General features: G+C 39.1%; 1 protein-coding gene across 10 annotated transcripts in view; it reads right to left on the bottom strand.

The window, feature by feature from the left end:
- SCAF8 (SR-related CTD associated factor 8) overlaps positions 1–22,490 on the bottom strand; it is a 94,524-nt gene extending 72,034 nt beyond the window's left edge. For 6 of the 10 annotated variants that reach the window (XR_008971807.1, XR_008971810.1, XR_008971808.1 and 3 more), the window contains exon 1: positions 22,112–22,490. Coding sequence is in view for 4 of the 10 variants with exons in the window: in XM_057406211.1 (XP_057262194.1) it covers positions 22,112–22,141 (30 nt within the window). In the remaining 6 variants the exon portion in view is untranslated. The remainder of the gene's footprint in view (positions 1–22,111) is intronic. The other 4 variants (XR_008971802.1, XR_008971803.1, XR_008971805.1 and 1 more) reach the window with 1 other exon arrangement.
- Between the last annotated feature and the right edge of the window lie 334 nt (positions 22,491–22,824).

Genomic DNA, 22,824 nt, shown 5'->3' with positions numbered 1-22,824 from the left:
GGAAGCATAACAGAAGCTTAACCAAATATTTACGATATTCATCACTGTATGCCTGCTGAATCAAATCCTTTTGTTTTCCATTAAACAAAAACATGTAGCCCAGTGAGAATGAGCATGTAGCAATTTTGCCACTTAAAACCACAGAAATTGAAAAAGTACAGATTTAATTCATTCACTGTGTTAACTTAAGAGTATTACAAATGCTTAAGCAAAAATCCAGCTGGGTTCTCCATTTTAAACACAGCTTTGTAGCTTCATTAACACCTAACAACCACAGTACAGAGGTAGCAGAGTTTAGCAACAATTTTCTCCCCGGATGCAGTAATAACTCTATTCTTTTTACTACTACATACACCTCCCAGCAGAAGCAATCCAGGATGACAGATATTCATCACAAATTTGCTACCTTGTGAGAACTGTGTATGAACTAACTTCATAACTATGACTGATAGGTGGTAATTGTAAACAACTCCTCCCTTCACACTGAGTCAGGACTCCATCATCCAAGGCTATTTACTTAGTGTGAAAACTTCTGATTATTCACAATATACAGCTTTGAACAATACACTGTTCTTTTCTCCAACAATCCTAGGTGTTAACAGACAAGGGACTGTCTAGCATTTGCTGCTTCCATACATAAAAGAAGAATAGACACAAAATGCCAAGCCCGTTTTGATATTCCTGATCTAATTTACATTTTATTTTGGTTTACAACACATATTTAGAAGCATGTTTGCTCAAAAATGAGAAACCTGACAATGGGAATGACCATCCATAGACCATTTTTTATTTCCTTCCTAAAGACAGGAAGAATTGAAGGCTTTCCATAAAATGGTCATTGAAGCAGAAATAAAGCCAAAGTAACAGTCTGCTCTTCTACTACACACCCTCAGCAATGCAATGTATTGGAGTAGATTAATATCCACACAGATATTAACAATAAATTTATTTATTGAGATTTATTCAACCTCAGAAAACATAATTCATATTTGCTTACATTTGACAAGGTAAAATGTAACAGTAAACAGGATTAGACAGTAGAAAGGATAAAACAATCTTAAATACAGGTCATGCTGCCCATGCTTGTAATAATGTACCACTCCAAAGCTAACAAGTAGATACTCTTCAGTCATATTTGAGTTTCCAAGATACTCCCTGCAATACTCCCTTTCCAATTCTCCCTGCAAACATGAGATGCTTTTTTGTTTCCTATCTTTTCCTGTTAAAAATAGTTTTAACTAAAACGTCATATAGCTATCAAAAGAAAAAATGAAAAAAATTGGTTTGACCAAGCCTAAGTATCTGTCTTCTCAGCTTGAAAGGATTTCCATTAAAACAGTTAAATTATAACAAGTTCACAGCTAGACATCCACTTTTAAAACAACTGTTACTACTTCTCAGTAATGCTAATTACTGTTGCAAAATATTCTACATTACTTCTTACACAACAAAAAAGCAATATGCCTCTAGAATTCAAATGTTTAAGTACTCTTCAACACCACAGGGGAAAGGGAGAAAAGAGACAGAAAATGAAGAGTCTCCTTTCAGTTTCTTCTCTGTTTTATACTCGTAGCTCAGTGCTCAACTTCCAGTTACACACAGGTGATTTACAAAATCACGGGTCACTCATCCTGGCTATTGGCTTTGCTGAATGATATGCAACTACAGCCCATCTACTTCTGGGGCCACTGCAGTGCCAGAAACGTTTTGGTTACATTCAGACAGCGCCTTAGCAGAGTCAGTTTGGGCATTCCTGGTCAGCACTCTCAAAACCCAAAACATTAGTAAAAGCAACTCACAGAGCAAGTATGAAATTAGCCTAGATTCAAAAAGCCACTTTGCCAATCCAAAAACAGTCCCAGAAGAGACAGGCACAGTAGCTCCTTCACCTGTGACATACATAGCTACAAGGCAGAATCGCTGACTCACAAAGATATACTGGGACCACACCTGACCAGTGCATCAACTTTGAAGTGATCAGGACAAAAAGGGGACGGGGCAATTCAAAGCATCAAAAAAGCTACAACACAGTGCTGAGAAACATGGAAGTGGACATGAGTGATTCTGAAGCATCAGTGGTGTGCAGTCAGATACTTTAGGACCACACATCCAGATTATGCCAAAACCCAACAGGGTAACATGGGCTGTTGCCAGCATCCCATTATTTTCCTCCAGGTAACAGAGAGGCAAGTTTAGCATTAAGGACAGATAATGCAACCTAGAAAAAGAAAAAATGAACCAAAAGAAACAGCAAAATAAAGAACACACTTCTATAAATGTAGGCTTTTTGGACAATGCATACAATGTTTCAGGTTTTAACAGCCACTTAAAGGAAAAACACAAATCCTAAATTTAACCCCTGGAAGATGCAAAAGGCGGGGGGGGGGGGGGGCAAATCTGTTTGTAGAAGCTTTTCATTTCCCAAAAATACATTTTGTTTTGAGAAATACATTCACTTGGAAAACTGGCAATTTAGGTCTGTTAGCGCACAGCAGAAGTCCAAAGAAGCAGTATTTGTACACGGGCAAAGCGAGGACATGGTGCAAAATACCTACTTGCAATTTTACAACATTTAATGCAATACTTGCTTTCAGGGAAAAAATAAAAATAAAAAATATTCAAGTTTCTCTACCAAATTAAATAATGTGGCATTTCTTAAAATATCTTAACTCAATCTTTCGGTATTAAACAGAATTTAATTCCATAAAATACAGGCATCCCCAGCATAGTTTGATCCAAATTAAAGAGGGACAAAAAAACCCCCCACTTTTCTGAATGCAGATACTGTAATATGCACAAACATCTTTCTCAATACCTACTGACAGCACACATATTCTTACCTCTATCTTCAGCAAATTTATACATTTATAAGCAGTTATCCAACCACAGTTAGAAACAGAATACTTTAGTTTGGAAGGGACCACTAAAGACCATCTAGTTCCACTCCACCTGCCACAGGAAGGGACACCCATCCAACCTGGCCTTGAACACTTCAGGGACAGGGCAGCTACAGCTTCCCTGGCCAACCTGTGCCACTGCCTCACCACCCTCACAGTAAAGAACTTCTTGTATCTAATCTAAATCTACCTCCTTTTAGTTTAAAACCATTACCCCTTGTCCTATAAAGCTTTGATAGAAAGTCTCTCCATCTGCATTCTTCTAAGCACACTTTAAGCACTGGTATGCCTCAGTAAGGTCTCCCTGAATCTTCCTTTTCTCCAGGCTGAACAATCCCAACTCTCTCCACCTCTCTTCATAGGAGAGGTACTCCAGTCCTCCGACCATTGTCATGGCTCTCCTCTGGATCAACTCTAACAAGTCCATGTCTTTCTTATGATGAGGATGCCAGAACTCGATGCAGTACTCCAGGCGGGGTCTTGCAGGAGACAGTAGAAAGGAAGAATAGCCTCCTTCAGCCTGCTGGGCACATTTCTTTTTATGCAGCCCAGGATACAGTTGGCTTTCCAAGATGCAAGCTCACATTGCTGGGTCATGTCTGTTTTTTAATCTAGCAACATCCCAAACTGATCTCCACAGGGCTCTTCTCAATCCATTCATCACCCACTCTCTTCAGACACTGGTGACTGCACTGCCTTGGGTGAAGGACCCTGCACTTTGCCTCGCTGAACTTCATGAAGTTCATGTGGGCCCTCTCCTCAAGCCTGTTGCAGCCCACCTGGATAGCATCCCTCAAGCATATCAGTTGAACCACTCTGCTTGGTGTCATCTGCAAACTTGTTGAGGGCACTCTCAATCCCACTGTCTATGCTGTTAAATTAAGATACTAAATACTACTGGTCCCAATATGGATCCCTGAAGGACTGACTGATCTGCATCTGGACATAAGAGCCATTAACTGCAACTCTCTGGGCCCTGCCATCCAGCCAACTTCTTAGCCATCCAATAGTCCATCCATCAAACCCATCCGTTCTCCTGCTAGGCTGGTTAGAGGAGCAAGATTTTTATGCCTCTCTAGTAATGAAAACTTTGTTTTTTAATCTAGCATAGATGATGAAAGACAGTGGGCCTTTAAAGAACTCTTTAAACTTAGTTAATGCAAAATAACTGCTATTTATTCAGGATTGTAAAATACTAAAATAATGAGTTAAAACCAGATATTTTTGGTTTTAATATCTGTGCTTACATTCTGGCTCATTTTTTCCTGTATGGCCTTTTGTACAAATGCTTAGCCAAAACAGTTTGTTATAATTATTTCCTCATCATGCTTTTTTATAAGGCATTCATGCTCATTGGCAGAAGATAACTGCTTGCCCTCATGTAACAGAAGCCTTGAAAGAAACTAACAAAAAATGGCAACATCACTAAATAGTAAAGTCAGGGAAACTATGTGAAATATAATAAGGCAATCAAGTTTCATAAACAAACAGGGAAATGCATAAAAATCAGCCCTTTTCAAAAGGGAGAAGGAACAGCAGATCTATTAGTGCTCCTCCAGGGCAAACAATGCACAGGAGAAAAAGCCCTACAGAAAAAGGGTCCTCCACTTCTCTTTTTAGATCTACACATTGTGGAAAAACTGTGGAGTCTTCCCATACCAGAATCCTCCTCAAGTGTGTTTATAAAAAGGTTAAGAACAAGCTCACAATGTGAAAAATAATGAAGTGCTAGGATGGAACGCAAGAATGAAAGATCTAGTCATTGTGATGCATTAATTCTCACATAAAACAGCCTCAGTCTTGTAGTTCTGAGACAGTAAAAGCAACATGAATTTCTGACAAGGGTTCCAGGGGAGAATTAGGAAACAACAGAGTTCAGTTCTAATAGCAGAAAAGAATTAGTGAGCACACAGATAATTAGTGAGCACACAGATAATTCCATCCAGCTGTTAGAAAAGCCACATCTCAATCCATTGTCCTTCTCTGAAAGAATCAATGGGCGTGAATTTCTTTCAAGGCATCAACTCAGTAAACCAGAAAAACCTCAGTAGTAAATGCTGCAAATGGACTTTCAGAACCACAACATTATTTAAACTAACCCAGAGGGTGTTTAATCTCTCCATACTTCTGGAATTTCTGCCCTCCCCTCTAATCTCCAAGGCTGGCATGAAATCATTAGGGATAATGAAAATTATGGAGAAGCTTTTAAGTGAAGAACAAAGCTGGCCAGGACTCTTCAGCCTGTAAATACTGTTACTAAAGGGATGGCAGACATCAATACAATCTGAGTAGTGGAGATCAGCTGGGAAGGAGGGACTGGAGGAGTGCACCAAAGCAGATAAGTAGGGAGTGAGTGCCACGCAGGTGAATATGGCTCCAGATTGCCTGACATGATTTTCCTGAGCCTGGGAGGGCAGCTCTGGCATGTCTTGGAGTGACCTGACACACTCCTGAACTGTTACCACCTTGACAAGTCTGCGCCCAGATGTCATAAGGAAACACACTCACAATTTTTAACAAATGTACAAAATACAGTTAGCTATCTGTATCCTAGTATAAAATGCAGCGCTCAGTTTAAAAGAACTCATTCGAAGCACGAGCACATCAGGCAGCTGCATTTTTTTCCCCACAATAAAAGCACAGTTCATTTAAGAGGGTCCAAAGTGAAAAGCTGCAATCTTCAAGTGGCAAAAACCAAACCCAAAACAAGTTTCAGAAGTTTCAAAGCATGCTAGTCACATTTACAATACAAACTGGAAGAAGAAATCAAAGGGACAGACACAGAAACCATTATGCAGACTTCAAAAAGCATGCTTTATGGCTCTGCTACCATTGACTCTGTGAAGAGTCAAGAAAATCTGCTTAATTCTACTCACTAGCCATTTACCTGCTTTTCTGGATAAACATAAACCCACGGTGGGGGGAGCAGATTTAAATTAGACATTAAGAAAAATTCTTCCTTATGAAGCTGGTGAGGCGCTGGCACAGGCTGCCCAGAGAACCTGTGACTGCCCCATTCCTGGAAATGACCAAGGCCAGGTTGGATGGGACTGTGAGCAACCTGGTATAGTGGAAGGTGTCCCTTCCTGTGGCAGGTGGGGTGGAACTAAATGACCTTTAAGGTCCCTTCCAAGCCAAACCATTTTCTATGATTCTATACAAAACAATTGCCTCAAAAGACAAAACTGATCAGTATTTAAGGTGTTTGGTCACTTCTGATAGCTACCTGACCATCAACAAAACCTGTTTTCTCTAGTTTTCTTGGGTTCACATTTGGACGGAGTTATATTCTGAAAGTATTTGCACTATTTCCTTTGTGAAAAATCAGTAAGTACAGAAACTTGCTTTTGTAATTTGAGGCACTGCTGTAGTGAGCATCACACTTTGGAATCTCTTTTTAAAACGTATGCTAAAAGAATAAATATTTCTCTCCAAACACTGCACAGCTGTCACCAATTGATGATACATACACATATCAAAATATAATTTAAAAACACCAACACAGAACACACTGTTGGATCAATTCTCCCTCCTCCCCCTCTCAGTTCATTTATTAATTGATTTTGCACCAGAAACAAAAACAACAAGACAAACAAAAACCTAATCTAAACAAAACAAATACTTCCCAGCTATCCTAATATCTAAGGGGAGAAAGAGTCTCCTGATATTTGCCCTGAAAAGAATACTGGAAAGGGCCGTGTATTCACCCAAGAGCCATTCTGGCAAAAAAGGCTCTCCTGAGCAAAGTTGCAACACAAACACAACACTTGGGAGAATGCTACTTTAGTAAGACCAACTGACTTGAATAAATTGAAAGGTTAAACCCTGATAAATCCCTACAAAATCCATTACAAAAAACATACAAAGCATTACTTTGCATTGTGTATTCTGAACTATAGCACATTACTCAGAAAACTAAAAGTGGGACATTTCCTCCCTAGAGGTAAACAGCGTTATCACATACAAAATTAACTGAGCAACAGAAAGCAACTGCATGTCTGATGCTAAAGAAAACAACATTAATGACTGCCAAAGAACAAACGTTAAGAAGGAACAAGGACTTAACTTCTACAGAATTTGACTGAGGGGGATAGGGGAGTGTAACACAATCAGAGACAAGTCACAAAAGTCTGACTCTACTGGTAAAATAAATAAAAAAAAAAACCACAAACAACAACAAAAAAAAACAAACCCCAAACAAAGCCAAATGTTAAATAATCAAGTTAGAAGGAACATTAAATGCAGGCTTTTCCTCTCTGAGAAAAAAAAGCATAGCAAAAGTAAAGAGAATACTTTTAAGTTACTGTAAAAAGTGCCAGTGATTTTTTTCAACTCCACACACTTAACGGCAGTATACATTTAAATGTCAGTGAAAATTTCATGTTCTATTAGTTTATTGCAGAAAGCTGTGGACCGGACTCCGAACCACCCCTCTCAAGTATAAACGTCTGAACATGCTCAGCCCCAAACACATTGTAAACAATACTGGAAACTACAAAACACAAGTAAACAATCTTCCCAACCCTTCTACAGCTAAAGAAAACACAAGATCAATTAGCAGTAAACTTGTCTGTGGGGCAGCTGGTTTACTACTTTACCGGATGACGACTCCACCCAGCCATGCCCTACACACATCACCATTTTGATAATTAGTCGGGGGACAATCAGTAAATCATTGACAGAAGTATGCATGTCTGATTTAACACTCAATATAAATCACAGGAAATCTTTAAGGGAAGGCTTGAATCTGAATGGCACTTCAGGGACAAAATGAATCCACAAGGATACTCTTATCACCAAATCCTAATCTGTCTCAATGAAAGCAATTCCCAAGGTAATGATCTTGCAAAGTGTGAATCAGATACAAGCCAAATGGCCATGTAAGCACAGAACACCTTATGAGACAGATAGCACTGAAAGTCTTCAAGATTATCAAAGTAATAGGTAGTTTTAAGGGTGGATTTTTATTCTGATTTTGTTAAGACTCCCTAAACCTGTTTTGTTACTGTCTGAATTGCAAAAATAAATGTTGTTACAAGTTCTTACCCTAACTCAACTGTACAGAAATGCAACAGAGAGACACAGTGGGTCAAATCTGCATTACACCTCCAGAACGATCAATAATTTCTCCTCATGTCTCTTTAGTAGGATGTGTAACAGCTAACCCAATTCACCTTGGAATCACACCTCAAAAAGACATCCCTATCCAGCTGTGCTTCACTCCTCCAACTCGGCCTTGTGTCACACTAAAACATTAAGTAGCATGACTTACTGCCATACCCAGTGTGGTAGCTTATGTTGTTAACTAAGTCTATTGCTTAACAGGGATGCAAGTTGGAAAATTCTCAGTGGAGGACTTGAGACAGAGAAGCTCATGTGATCCTGACTCACACCCATCCCCTGGTAAGAGGAAGACCCTCTCACCATACAGCTATCAAATATGCCATGTTCCTTTTCCAGTTCCTCAGAATGTCCTGAAACTGCATATGCACTCCTTTTTTAATTTACCCTCCACTTCCGAAGTCTCACAAAGTCTTGGGATGTTCTTGTCAAACTTCACCCAGGCCTAGTCAGCTTGGCCATTTCAAGTGTCAGGAAAAGCAGGAAGCTTGACAACAGAGACCTGGGAACTGTTTCAATGCCTTGTCTAATCATGTCTCTGGGCTGAGCATTACCAAAGGGCAACCACTCCCACCTGGATCCCACCAAGAAGTGATGGTTGGTATAAGAATTGTTTCTCTCTGACCCTCTCTGGTTCACTTCTCGAATATTGTTTTTATTCTTAACACCTTCCTACCTTCCCATAATAATTCCACCTCCTTTTTTACCTGTTCTTTTGCCCCCCTTTCTGTCCCCACTTCTCATTTTTTTTTGTGCTAGGGCATGGTAGAAAATGTTATTTACTAATGTATACCACTAGTTCACAGAAAACAAAAAGAAACAGCATTCAATAGAGAATGTTTATGGGAGGTAATATATAGTTGCCCTTTTAGTGATACTTTCCATATTATTTTAGCTACCAGCAACCTACAGGCTCAGTGATTCCTGAGCCAGCACTGATTTTTTTCATAAATCTCTGAATTCCCTCCACTTAGGGAATTCAAATTTACTTTTCAACAAACGTAAGTCTTTAGCATGCCCAACATCTTTTGGCAAAGGAGCAAAGTTTAATCCAAACGTGTAAAGAAACATTTTTTTTTTCTTTTTTTTTTTATATTTGAAAAAAAAAATAAATGGTGACACCATCTCACTGGTGACACTAGATTTACCTAGCTTCTCCACTGGGGAAGACAGTGATCTATGTCTTCTGTATTTACAGTACTATAGACCCCTACCCCATCATCTTTCAAACAACTCTGCTCTAGTCTGATATATGTATTAGTATTTAGTAATTTCTCATACAGACCTGTTCCATTCCTTCGGCTGTTCTTTCTGTCCTTCTCTGTACATGCAGTTCCACCAGAATGGTCATGAGGTGCAAACTAGACTGCATGTAGCATAAGATAGAGAGGTACTGGTAGCATAATCAGTTTCTGTTTCTTTCCTAGCAATTTTCAGGATTCCGATTTTCACTACTGATGAACTTTGAACAGACATTATCATTTCAGTTGCAAGATCTTATTAATTACCAATTTATAGAATTTCAGTGCCCATCACTGTGTACGTAAATCAAGGGTTGCCTTTTCCATACTCCCCAGCTTGCATTACCACATTTTAACTTGATGAAATTATAGGATGCCATCTAACAGTCAGTACAGCAATGTTCTTTTGCAGTCCCTCATGGCTAGCTGTTTAGTACCAACATTCTGTATAACTTAATATTCTCAATAAATTTCTCTGCCTCATCATTCTATCCCTTTTCCACAGCATTTACAAATACATTGAAATGCACAGATCCTCAGCAGAAACCCATATAAGAAAAAAAGATTATTTATTTTTACACATGAACTTTTCTGCCATCTCTTCTTTTAGCAGTCATTCATCAATGTAAGGATGCACTTTCCATTGAAACTGAACTTCTTTTCAAACTTTTGGGGATGGAACTTCTCAATTACTTTTCAGAAATCCAAGTAACACCACCTTGTTCTTCCCTGTCCATGTGCCTCCCAATTCTCGCAAAGAACCTCGTATATACATGACACATTATTTTCTTTCATAAAATTTACACCAATTTTTCCTCATTTTATCATATTCACCTGTGTATTGTTTCAAACAAATTCAGTCTTCTACTTCTTATCACCTCCAACAGAGATATCTTTGCTGTTCTTACATTAGTTAACAATAACAACAAAAAATCCCAAAACAAAAACAAAAAAAATCCTAAAAGACCCAGTTTTTAGTATCATATCCTAAAACAAACATTTCCTCCATACCACTCTCTACACTGCAATCAATATCATCATAAAATAGATGGAAAATTGTCCTCACAGGGACTTAGTTTGCATTCTTTGGGCAATGGAAAAACTGGTATTTCCTCATGCACATGCTCCAGAAAGAACAGGTTTCAATTGCAATGGATTTATTAAATAAAGGTGCATTTAAATATCATATCCAAGAACAGACCAAGCTAGTATATAAGGCCGATCATACTCAATTTCATACCTTCCTCTATGTGATAAATGGATGTAATGATTGCACATCAAATAATGATATCAAGAGTTACGAACCTACATAAAATGTAATATTCTAATGTACATAAAAGTTAAACTTAACAGTATCATTAATACCCCCTGTCCCCAACATCATCCTAAGTAAACAAAGTCCTATTTCCAAACTTTTGGGGAAAAAGATAGGGGCTTGCTCAAAGATTTAATAAGCTATATAAATTACACAATGGAAGTGGAGGAAAAGGCAAAAAATACTGTTGATGGTATAGATAAAGCAGAGTTTCAGCTCTGCATTTTTTATTTAATTCTGTCAAGAAAAGTGGTCTTCAAGAGAAAGATAACGGAAAATCTGGGAATTCATCAGTGCATTTCAAATTTTTGATTGTTCAGTAATGCAAACAATGTTTTTATCATCACAACTGTAATTCAGAAAGTGCTTAGAAAGTTAAATCTATTGTAAATATCAGTAAAAAACGTACTCTATTGCAAATCACTGTAACTTACAAGGCAGTATATTACACGGTGCTAAGCTACAGTCTAACATTTCTCAAGTGAAGACTAGGCAGCATGCACACGAACCTCTGGATGGTCAGTCATTTACAGAGCAAGTTACTTACTGCATCTCCATGGGTGGCATACTACAATTCCACAAAGCCCACCACTTAATTCCAAGATCTTTCACTACCCTTATTCAACAGGCAAGAAAGAGACAAGACAGGTGTTTCCCTATCAAAATTTTGAATGAAAATTAAAATGAACTACTAACTTCATTAAAACACAGATTCATGAATTATATATCCTTTTTCATACCTCTGGCCACATCTTACAAAAGCGGGAGAAGAGTGGCTTGGAAATATTTTTTCATATATGAATAGTTCTGCCTCTTAAAAGGCTTGAAAGCTATGGACACCTCTGGTCTCACACGATCCAAAGGAACAGATATTCATATAAATGAATACCTGTTAAACTGTTACAGCAGCTAAGGGAATTAGCATTTGAATACTGATACTCTAAGATTCAGACCAATCTCTGAGATTACAAGAAGAAGCAGTATCAGGGATAACAATTACACATATCTTTACTGAAATATGTTTACATTTTTCTCTGGCTGCTCCAGGACACAACACTAACCAGACACTGTATATAATACTAAATGTACGCAATTTTGAGTTGTAAAAGACAAAATATATACTTAGAAGTCACGACTTAATACATATTACCTTAACAAGTTCTTTTTTTCTCATTTCAACAACATTAAATTAAATCCAATTGTATATACAGAAATAGACACTGAATTGCTTACCAAATACTTATACCACCACACGGCAAAGAACAAGAGTATTGTCAGTTATTAAAAAATGGAAAGAATAAACAAATTTCTATTACATTACATTTTACATACTCTCCTGAAATTTAACCTCTAGGAAAAGTTACCTAAATTACACGAGCTCATCCCTCAGTGAATAGGACTTTTTCTTCATGCAAACTAGGACCTAGCGACCCAAACTGTTACTTAAATCCAATCAGCACCTTATTGCCTGCTCTCTGCCCTGCACAGAAATATTAAAACGTATATGAAAGATGCGTATGTAGGTCAACCAGAATGGCAGATGCTCCATTATGTATAAAGGTATTTCAGTTCAGACAGAAAACAATGAAAAGTTATTTTCTTCCAGTAATCAAGCAAGACAATATGTGTTGCCAAAATCCAACATTAAGAAAAGCACAGAAGAGAGGGTTGCAAGTCAACAGCAACTATCTTAATACAATTGTTTTAAAATATTTAAAGCACATGATGTAGTTTAAATTAACAAACATAAAATAATAGACAATATGCTTGATATCCCAGTGTGTCTTCCTTTTACTGGTGCACTTAATTGATTTATAAAAAATTTAAAAGCAACCAAGAACACTTACACAAAAAGCTTACCCCCTACACGGCAGATGTATTATACAGCACTCTTAACATATGTTTATGTTTAAAGAGGACATATGAATATTCATCCCAACTGAGAGGATAAGCAATTAAGTGAAATGAGATAGAGCAGTCTTTTCAGGCCACCACATTTCAATGCATGAAGAGGTCAGGTGTTACCATCACTGCCTTTGCTCAGTCTTTCTCCTGCCCCTTTCATTTTGAGGAAGCACAATTATGACTTTCAGATTTACTGAACCTGAGCGATTTAAGACGGAATGCCAATTCCATTTTAGTTTTCATAAATTCAAACCAAAAGGCACGTTGCAGCCTATTTACAATTTCCTCTAAGCCCTCTTCAATACTACTTTCAAAGAAAGTTTCTAAATTCTGTTGGTACAGGCTGCTTTGTACAAATAAGACTATGAACACAAAATTGGAATTTAAAGAAACTCCCTGGATTCAACTCTGGTCTCCTGAACTGCATGTAACTACGGAACAAATGTTTAGTTCAGAACAGCCCCTAGAATGTACTTCACTTGCTCCTAGCCTTTTACAAGCCATAAAATACAACTCCCATCCTTCTCTTTGTAGTAATTTAGGATGTTTCCTGCACAGCAACAAAAAGCTTAAAAAAACCTAAATGGACCACATAAAACAGCTAGGCTAGACTAAGCGCTTCACCAATGCTCAAACACCCAACAACAGAAAGAAAAGACTGATCAAAAAGTCCAGATGATGTTTGAAAGGATACTGCACAAGAAAACAAGATATATTAACAGGGGTATTTCACTTTCTGAAGTCTTCTCATTGTTCCTGCCATATGGCCAATTCCCATCCTTAACATTTTATCATTATTTTATAGCTAATTCCAGATCATCAACAGCAAAACTGATCAGCTTCAGGCACAATGTCAATTTCTCTAGATTTCCACAGGTGAGCTTTGGGGCAGCCCACACTGGAGAAGTGCCCTTCATTCCTGTTGCAACACACAGGTTTTCTAAAGTGTGGTGCAGTATGGACTTAAATGACTTTGAGAAGTCAAATATGATCACATCTCTGCAACTGTGACATGAAATACAGGGACAGATCCAAACCATCATGAAAATCAAAGACTCACAAATTTTCTCTACCAACTGTTTTAGTGGCTCACAACAAAAGCTGTCCTGTAGTGCTGGTTTCAAAATGTTTTCTCCTTAGATATGGTATAATGATTAAATTCACAACGAAACTTCACAGTTTTTAGTGGATTGGATTTCTCCAGCCAATATATTTGTGTTACAAATGTTCCTCCTTTCCTACTAAGTGTTCCACTTTGCTTTTCTGAAAATTAAGCAGCTGGGGCTACTACGGTATACCTGGTAACTAAGCTATGTTATCTGAGGCTGTAATTTAAGGAGACTGAGAGAATAACATATTCTTTTTCAGATGAACAGCTTTGTTTTCTTCATATGTATAGGAGATTCAGCATTCTAAAAAGCCAGCCTGACAGGTATTTCCATAGGCCTCCAGCAATCTAATTAATACATTCTAAGCTCTTTGGACTTAACATCTGGAAAATCCAAAGACATTTCTAAGCATGATTATTTCTCTTTTTAAAACTGCAATCACATCAGTATCAACATATTAGTATTTTTATCTATCATGCTAATTTCTAAACTACCCATGAAGAGAGATCCCTGAAGTCACACCATAAGGAAAAGATTTTTCAACCAGTATTTTTAGAGTAAGCAGCAATTTACAGTATTTTATACCTCTTTAAGGAAAAAAAAAAAAAAAAGAGCTGTAGAATAACAAGGATAGAAAGTAAAGGATGCACGTAATTACTTCTACTTCAGTTTTTGAAAGTAATTAATAAATACTAAAAATGGAAAACCAAAAAAAAAAGTAAGGAAACCCCTACCACTCAAACTCCAACTGAATGAGTATTTGGAAACACTGAACCCTAGTCCAAACAACACAAGATGATGGATCTTCTGAAATATGTTTCCAAAAATTGCATGCTATATCAATTAAAAATTCCAATTCAAGCATGTAAGACAGCTGTTTCTTGCCCTGCATAAAAAACCCTGTGCCGTTGTCATCAGTGTTTGTAAAAAAGAGTATTTACTCCAATCTTTCAAAATCAATTTATAGGCAGAACTTCACAAAAAAAAGAAATCTTAAGACTTCCAAAATAGGTGCCTTAGATCTCTCAGCTATTGCTACTCTACACCATTTTATTGCTTAGCCACTATCCCCCCCAAACGACCACCCCTTGCTACCACTGCCTCCTGAGTTTCATCTCCACCTCCCTGCTTTTAAGTGTCTTCTTTTTGGTCCTCTTTTGTAAACGGGAACCAAAGCAACCTCTGCCAATGCTAAAAAAAAAAAAAAAAAAAGTCAACAGTAAACATGCTAACAAAGGTGCTAAGCTGTACCTTCCATGTATGCATTTTATTGTACTAAACAGGTGCATTTTATTTCTGAATGTCAAAGCATCAGAAAAATGCCCATTAGCTACCTTTGTATGATCACAAAGCTAGGAGAAAAAAATAGCAATCCAGTATTACTCATTTGCAACGTAAAAGCAACAACAAAACAACAAACAAACAAAAACAAAACACAGAAAACCCCCAACTCATACTATCAAAAACTGGACCCAGTAAAGCCAGGTAAGCTTTGTAGACAAACTCTTGAAATAAGTGAAAAGTGCTAAACTGTGCATCCATAGTTGCCATTTTTGTACAAACGGTAGCTCACTTGCCAAAAGTGTAACAGCACAAAGAGTAGGCTGTTACAAGCACACATTTATGCTGGAGAGAAATCTGGCAGAGGGTCATGGTGGCAACAAGCTCATTTCCTCTTACGTCCTCCAAATGTTAACAATATTTTTTAATTGCTTTTAAAAAAATAACAATAAAAAAAGTCTTCTTTTGGTCAGTACATCTGGCAAGGAGAGGCAAAAACAAGAACTGGTAGAGCAGTACCTGAAGATCCTCTTTTAAGAAAGATGTACCCTAGAGTGTAGATGCAGCTGCTGAATAAGGTTAAGTCAGCTACTTAGCTGACTGCTGCTGCTGCCAGTGCTCCCAGAGAAATACTGCAGAAAAGTAGCTCCAAAGACACGAAGAAGTGGAAGAAACACACACGCAATTCACAAGAAGTTTGTATACAGGAACAAGGACTGCTATGATTTATGAGTTCAAAGCCAGACTTGCTGAACTCTGGTACACATGTGACACGCACCACTGTCCTAAGCCTCACAACAGAGTTACACCAGCCGTTGCTGAGGCCAGGAACATGGGCTCTAACCAAGGCTGAATCAGCCACTCGGGATAAATTTCCTGGTAGCTGTCTGGAGGCAGAATGACGGACCAATTTTACAGACAAGAAAAAAAAGCAGGCCTCTTCCCAAGTGAAAAAAATCCTCACAAAAGTAATCAAGTGTCTAGACTGTATTTTAAGACCTGCTTTATCAAATAGTTTTATTCTGTATGATTCCCCCCCCCCCCCCGTAAAAAAGCCATTTGGATTACTCGACTTCACTTTTACAACTGCCACAGGAAAACAGATTGCTGATGGCAAACTCAAATAAGACCTGTTAAAATAATTTCAAGTACTTTGCTAAAGATTGTAGCCCCAGGCATGGTCTTCCTGAGTAGGTGAAAATCAAAGGATCTGAAATGAAGTCATGAAGTTGAGAAGTGCATTTGTTTTAAACTACAAAACAGTTCACTGCACTCTAAAAGAGTAGCAGGCAAGATCAATACTCATACTTTAAGCTATGCAGTTACAATCCAAAAGCATCAGGTGAATCCACAGATCTACCTTACCCTCCCAGACTCACAGGTACCTAATCTAAACCATACTTTAAGAAAAAATTTAAAGTGTACATATCAAAGGCAGGGAAATAATCAGTGTCTGTCCTATACTACTACACAAAAGAAATTAGATCCTTGAGCAAGATATGGACAAAATAAAACCCCTAACATTTTGGCCTTCACCACAGCGTCCCATGATGATGTCTTTACACAGCCAAGAGTCAAGATTCTGTGGCTGGAGAAAGTCTGAGGTCAGATCAGTATTTGAAAATGTGATATTAAAACTGTAAATATTTATTAAGTACACACGGAGACATTTAATAAGGTGAACACCAATTGAATGTTTACTGTATCTTTAAGAGAAATGGGCTTTCTTTCCCTATACCCTTTTAAAAAAAGGTAAATAGCTGAAAGCCAGAAAAGTTAACTCTTGCTGGGATACAACAGAGTGGAAATATTTACATTTCACTGACATTATTCTTAATGTTCCTGACATCAAAAGCAAAATTCTTACGTATCTTGCTATCTTTTAAGGGAATTCATACAGTTTATACAGATTAAACATTTTTCCTCTGAGGAGCACCACGGAATTACACAGCAAAATAAAACAGAAGACCTTTTTCACATCCATCCCAGAGGTTAAGAATAAAAAACAGACTTTTCAGATGTGTGTTCACATGCACACCAAAATATCACGGAGTTGGTTTTTTTCCTGAAAAGTAAGAATAAAGGTAAACCAAAAGCTTTCATCCCAATCTGCTACAACAAAAATTAACAAATATCAGACCATAACTGCAGTACCAGATAAACAAAAACCAAGAAAGCTTATTTAAATGTATCATAGTTGCAGAATCCTTCAAAATAGCAGAGAAAATGAATGTTGTGCATTATTTTTATGACTGGCAAAATATTATAGAGAAGAGGAAACAGACAAAAGTGTTCTCATTTTCTCAGCAGCTAGGAAAAAAGCCCTGCAGATGTTTCAGGTATTTCAGCTAACATGAAAGATGCAGCAGAACCTAAGAAAAATATCTTGCCAAGGAGTAACTTCCACCCTTCCACTGTTCCTCAAATGTATCACTAATATCACTACTTGTGCTAATCAAAACCCTGGCTCCTTATTTCAAAGAGCATCCCCCCCCCCCCCTTTTTTTTTTTGCTCTCCCCAGCTATTCAGCATCAATCTCTATTTAGCATCTTCATGAGGCATAATATTTAGCTCTTTTTAGCACCAACTGGCATTCTTTCATGAAAAAGCTGCCTCTGATTTAGAATATGCCATTTAAATAAAACAGTCTAAACCAGAATATCTGATTTACACTTCTGTGCTTTTTTTGCACCTATACTCCAACCCTCAATAATTAAAATGTGGGTTATTTCCAAGGGTCGCATTTCTAATATTGTAGTTCACTAAATTGTTTCCCCACTGCCACTTAAAACATATCTTCTAAAGAAACATCATCATAAAGGTCACCAACAGACAATGAAGTACAAGTGGAGTATACAGACCACAGCATTGCCACCAAATGATCAGTGATAGTTATGTCCCCACCACTGACCAATTTCAGGAGAACCAGTTAATCCAAAAGTAGCAGTGATCACTTATCGGCTTATGTGGCTCCCACAACCATTCTAACATCAAATCTTCACTGTGACTCTACTTTATAATGACCTATGCGAGGACAACCATTTTCACTGTTAGAAACAGCTGAACCCCAGCTGAGCAATGCTGTGGAATTTTTATTTGTGACACCCTAGAAGACATTTAGATTAACAAAAGAAAATGCACAGGAACCCACATCACTCCTTAAGCAAACTGTAATCACTATCTTAATCTTACAGTGTTTTATGTGCACCCTCATATTGAAAAATTTTAAGACAGAGCAAATTGCACATCTGTGACGGTTTTCCATTCAGTTCCCTTGTATATAAAAAGATCAGCACCCAATAGTACAGAGAAGAGGAATTAAAACTTTTCATAAAAAAAAAAAAAACACTCAAATGAACACAGCATTCCTGAAAGGAATCAGAAGATACACGACTTTCTCAGTCCTGGGCTTCTAGGGAGAAGCTTTGCCTTAATATTTTTTCTCTTTTTAAAAACATACAATTGCCCTTTTCAAAATCACCTCTCCAATATCATAATATATTGTGTTGTAAGACAAATACAAAACCTGAAATTCTTCCACTACATTTCAGACCAAATTTTAGAACTGAATTCAACAATGTAAATTCTTTGATTAGGTATGGTTTGGGATTTTTTTAACCTATCAAACTGCCCTAGGTAGGTTCCATCATTATTAACCTACATGGCCATAGCTCAAACCTGCAGGTGCCGGCCTCTGCAAGTTAGAAAGTACAAGTACTTGACAATGATGAAATGAAATACTACATGTGTGTGTATATATATATATATATATATATATATATATATATATATATATATATATATCTCCATACACACATATATATGTATTTGCATGAGATTTGCTTTTAAATTAAAAAAATGAAAAAAAAGGAAAAAAATCAGTAAGGGCAGCATCATGCTCAGCAAGACTTAACAAAGCTCATATTACTGCACAAAGGCCAAGTATTGCAAGAAAATTCTGGGGAGTATAGCACCCAAAACCAACTTCAGGTACAGTACCTGAAACCAGTGTAATAGCTAGATTTGAAGCTGGCAGCAAGACTTTAACTCTGAACTATGTAAAGAAATACTGAGTTTTAATTATGTAAGTTTGCAACTAAAATATTACCCAGTGCCGGAACTATGATGGTACGCATGCTTGCTTCTAGTCCAATTCCTTTCTAACAAAATACATTTTGTGGAATGCATAAAGAATTTGAAACATTTCAGTCATTCTGTCACGAACTGTTGTTGAATTTGATATTGTGATTTCCAGAAAAAAACTCAGGGCCTGAACTGAGACCTGAGAGAAAATGATCCTGCAAGACTTAGCCTTCATGATGGCAACTGCAGCAAGTGATAAACTATGTTGTATAAAACACTCTCAATTACCTCATACTAAGTCAGTTGTATTATATTCTATTTTTTGGTTGCCTAGCAGTTTTAACTAAACAGTAAAATATCAACCATTACATAAAAAGAATACCAAGCATGTTTTATTTAGGAGTGTGATTATTTCTCATCTAAATTTATCTTTTCCAAGATTTTCAATCTTAGCGCTAATTTTATACATATGACTAGGTACAGCACTGACAGTGCCATGTACCATCACTAGACATTGAACAGCTTTGCATAATAGCTGGCATTATCTCCAATCGTCAGAGTTCAAATAAACTTCAGGTATTTCTTTCTAATCAAATTAATGACAAGCCTATGCTAATCACTTCAATCGCAACTGTCATAGGATAGGTATAATATACACACATTTGGAGTAAGTTATCCTACCTAAAAGGACAGTTGCCTTTATTTTAGCTTTACTGCAGAATTCAAACACAATATCTTAAGAATAAAAAAAAAAAACACAAACCACAACAATTCCCCCCCCCAACAAACAAAAAAAAAAACCACCCCAACCCCAGAAGTACCTAACCTGCAGACTTATGTGTTTAAATGTATTTGGAATGTTCTTTCTAAAGCGTCATCTGGATTTCACCAGTAAGCTATATAAAATACTATAAAATTATTAATGAAATTCAAACTGTGTAAGACTGTATGGTAAAAGTTTCTGTACAATTTAGTCTACCCCATCTGCTCCTAAATTTAATTTAAATCTATTTTAAGCCAAAAATCTCTAGAACAGAAATCTGATGTGATTTCTGGAGTGCAATATGACCTTAAAACATAATATAAACAAAGAAAAGGATTTTCAGATGTGAAAGACAAATATTGTGTAAGCTAAACACATTTAGATATAGCACAAAATACAATTTACAGACACACATTTCAGCTACTTTAAATATTTATTAATCATTTCACAGTTCTAAATGCAAAGTGTATATAGGCCAGTTAGACCAGAGACAATGATGGAAAGTTAAGTTAATGTGAAGTTCTACACTGGGTACAGAGGTGTTAGAGTGGCTAGCCATGACACTCAAGATTCCCCAAATGTAGCAAGTCTTTCTTGTACTGCTTACTTCCAGGATCAGGGGTTTACTCATAGCATCTTTAAAACCTTCCCATCAGTGTAGTCCATCATTCAAATACAGAAACAGAAGTTAAAACAAAACTGAAAAAGAAGTCATAAAAACAAGCCTATTCATAGATGCTGTCTATTTATACCACAGGAGATAAGTTGGTCAAAGTGTCATTGCCTGATCTCCTACATTTGCTTTTCCAACACCCCTAAGTTTACTGTTTTTCAAGCACTTCGAAAGTTTCAGGCATATTCTAAATCTCTCCTCCTTAGCACAGTTCTTACCATAAGTCTTCAGAGTTAATTATTTTTACATTACTTATACCTGAGTGCTCAGCAAGTCAGCCAGTTGTTTTTCAGTATGAAAGTGAAGACTGCTTATGCTAGTAGATATATACAAGAAAAAGGTTCTAATCTACTTACATTCTTGTGAGCAGACCCTCTTTTTCCCCACTTAATAATACAGCCCATAAGCCAATCAAATAAAAGGAAAAAAATAGTTTATAGTGTTTATTTTTCTTCTAGTAGCTACAGTGCGACTTCTACTTAAGAATTCAAATTGCATGAAGTGCAACATCTAGAACTGCACATCAGTTAGGGATGTCCAACTGCTACTGAGTTACTAGAGAGGAACTACCCATTTTAAAAATCTCTCTTATTGTGGCTTGTAGAAACAACATGGTTGGCACATTGTTCCACGACAAATCAAATTAACATTTTAAGAACCCAAACCAGCACTGTATTACTTAAAATCATTAAAACTGTACCACCTCCCCACTGGGGATAGCAAGAGGGCAACCCAGACCTCCAGTACAAGAGCAGCCTGTAGAAGTATATACATTGTAACCACAGCTGATACTGTCTATAGTTAATTTAAGACACATGACTTCCTAAAAAGAAAATATTTATTTCCTTTGCTCTTGCCTCAACTTCAAAATATAGACGACACAAACTCTTGTTGAAGAGGAACAAAGCAGAGTTGTCAAAAGAACTATCCTGCAGTAAAATAAACATTAACTACAGGCACAAAAGAGAAGCCAGGTGCCATACGCGTAGTACCTGAGCCTGCAAGAGTGTTTGTGGGTGCCCTAGCCCACTCTCAGCGCGGTACTTTGGTGCACGACCACAGCAACGTGTAACACATAGGCAATGCCTGCTTCCATCCTGAGCACAGCGAATACACAATTCTCAAACGGCGACGAGCCTCCGGGCCTTTGTACTCCCCATACCCAGATTGAAAGCACAGCTACAAAAAGTGCTAAAGGGCGCGCTGGCGAGGTCTGGGCACACATGTAAGGAGCAAGGAGTACGAGGGTGGCAGGAGCACTGCACGGCTCTACAGGAAGCCCCCCCGCCTCCCCTGCGGCCACTGCATGAAGTTGGCCGGGCATCACTCGCCCCACCGCAATCCCGGGCGCACGAGAGGCCTCCTTCTCTTCCTTCTCGGCCTTCTCCCGCTCTCGCGTGTCCTCGCCGCCAGATCTGCCCTCCGACGGCCAGTCTCCCCCAGCCTCACGGCGGAAGGAGGAGCGGGGAGGTGGGGGGGGTGACTCCATGACCCTCTCCCCGCTCCTGTTTCCAGCGTCAACGACAAAGTCCCGCTCCTGCCCGACTTGAGGACAACCCCTGGGTGCACCTCTCACACCGGATAGCCCCCCCCCGCCGCCGTCTGCCCCGTTCCCGCCCCTTCCCTGCATCGCAGCGGGAGAGGGCAGCGAAGACGCCGGACCCCGGGGCCCCGCCCGCTCCCCGACCCCGAGGGGAAGGAGCGGGTAGAGGGGTTACACACCTCGCTGTTAAAAGCTTTCACGGCCTCCATGTCGTGGTGGAGGCGGGAGCCGGGCGGCTTCTCTCAGCTGATAGCGGCCGGGACGGGCCGCGGCCCAGAGGATGGCTAGTCTCGGTCTGTTTGTGCGTGTGCGCCTCGCTCAGGGGCCGCCGGGCCTCCTCGCCATGGCGGGTGGCGCAGGGGGCGGCCGCGGAGGGATGCGGGGCCCGCTCGTTTCCGTCTCCTCCCGGCAGCGCGCAGCCTCCTCGCCCCGCTTCCCGCCCGGCAGCGGCGCCGACGTCCCGTCCCGTCCCTTCTCCCGCTCGGCCGCAACGGCAGGAGATGGAGGAACAACGCGCAGTGGCTGCGGCGCGGGCACCAATATGGCGGACACACGGAGACTCCTCGCAGCGCAGCTCCGAGAGCAGCAGAGAGCGGCGCAGGAGGCTACAGCGCCACCTGTCGGGCAGCGCCTACCCGTCCGCCCGCCGGGCCGCGCCACTGAGGTGCTGTCGGGATGGCGTCCCGGCCCGCCCTGCGCCGCCGGCTACGCCTCCTTCATCCGCGCCCGGTCGTGGGAGCTGGCGTGAGGTGGCGGGTTACGGACGCAAGGTGAGAAACGCCATGGTGTTTTCTCAGCGGAGGAAGTCCAGGAGTTGTGGGAGAAGACGCTGTTTTAGCGTCCCAGCCGGAGGCCGGAATCCCCGGAGGAGTGGTCCTACTGATACCTTTCC

The sequence above is a fragment of the Pezoporus wallicus genome, unplaced genomic scaffold (assembly GCF_028554395.1).
Source record: "Pezoporus wallicus isolate ANWC-B61680 ecotype Strahan unplaced genomic scaffold, APGP_CSIRO_Pwel_v1 contig_3817, whole genome shotgun sequence".
Classification (NCBI taxonomy): domain Eukaryota; kingdom Metazoa; phylum Chordata; class Aves; order Psittaciformes; family Psittacidae; genus Pezoporus; species Pezoporus wallicus.
The sequence above is the reverse complement of the archived record's forward strand: the minus strand, read 5'-3'. Positions and strand labels throughout refer to the sequence as shown.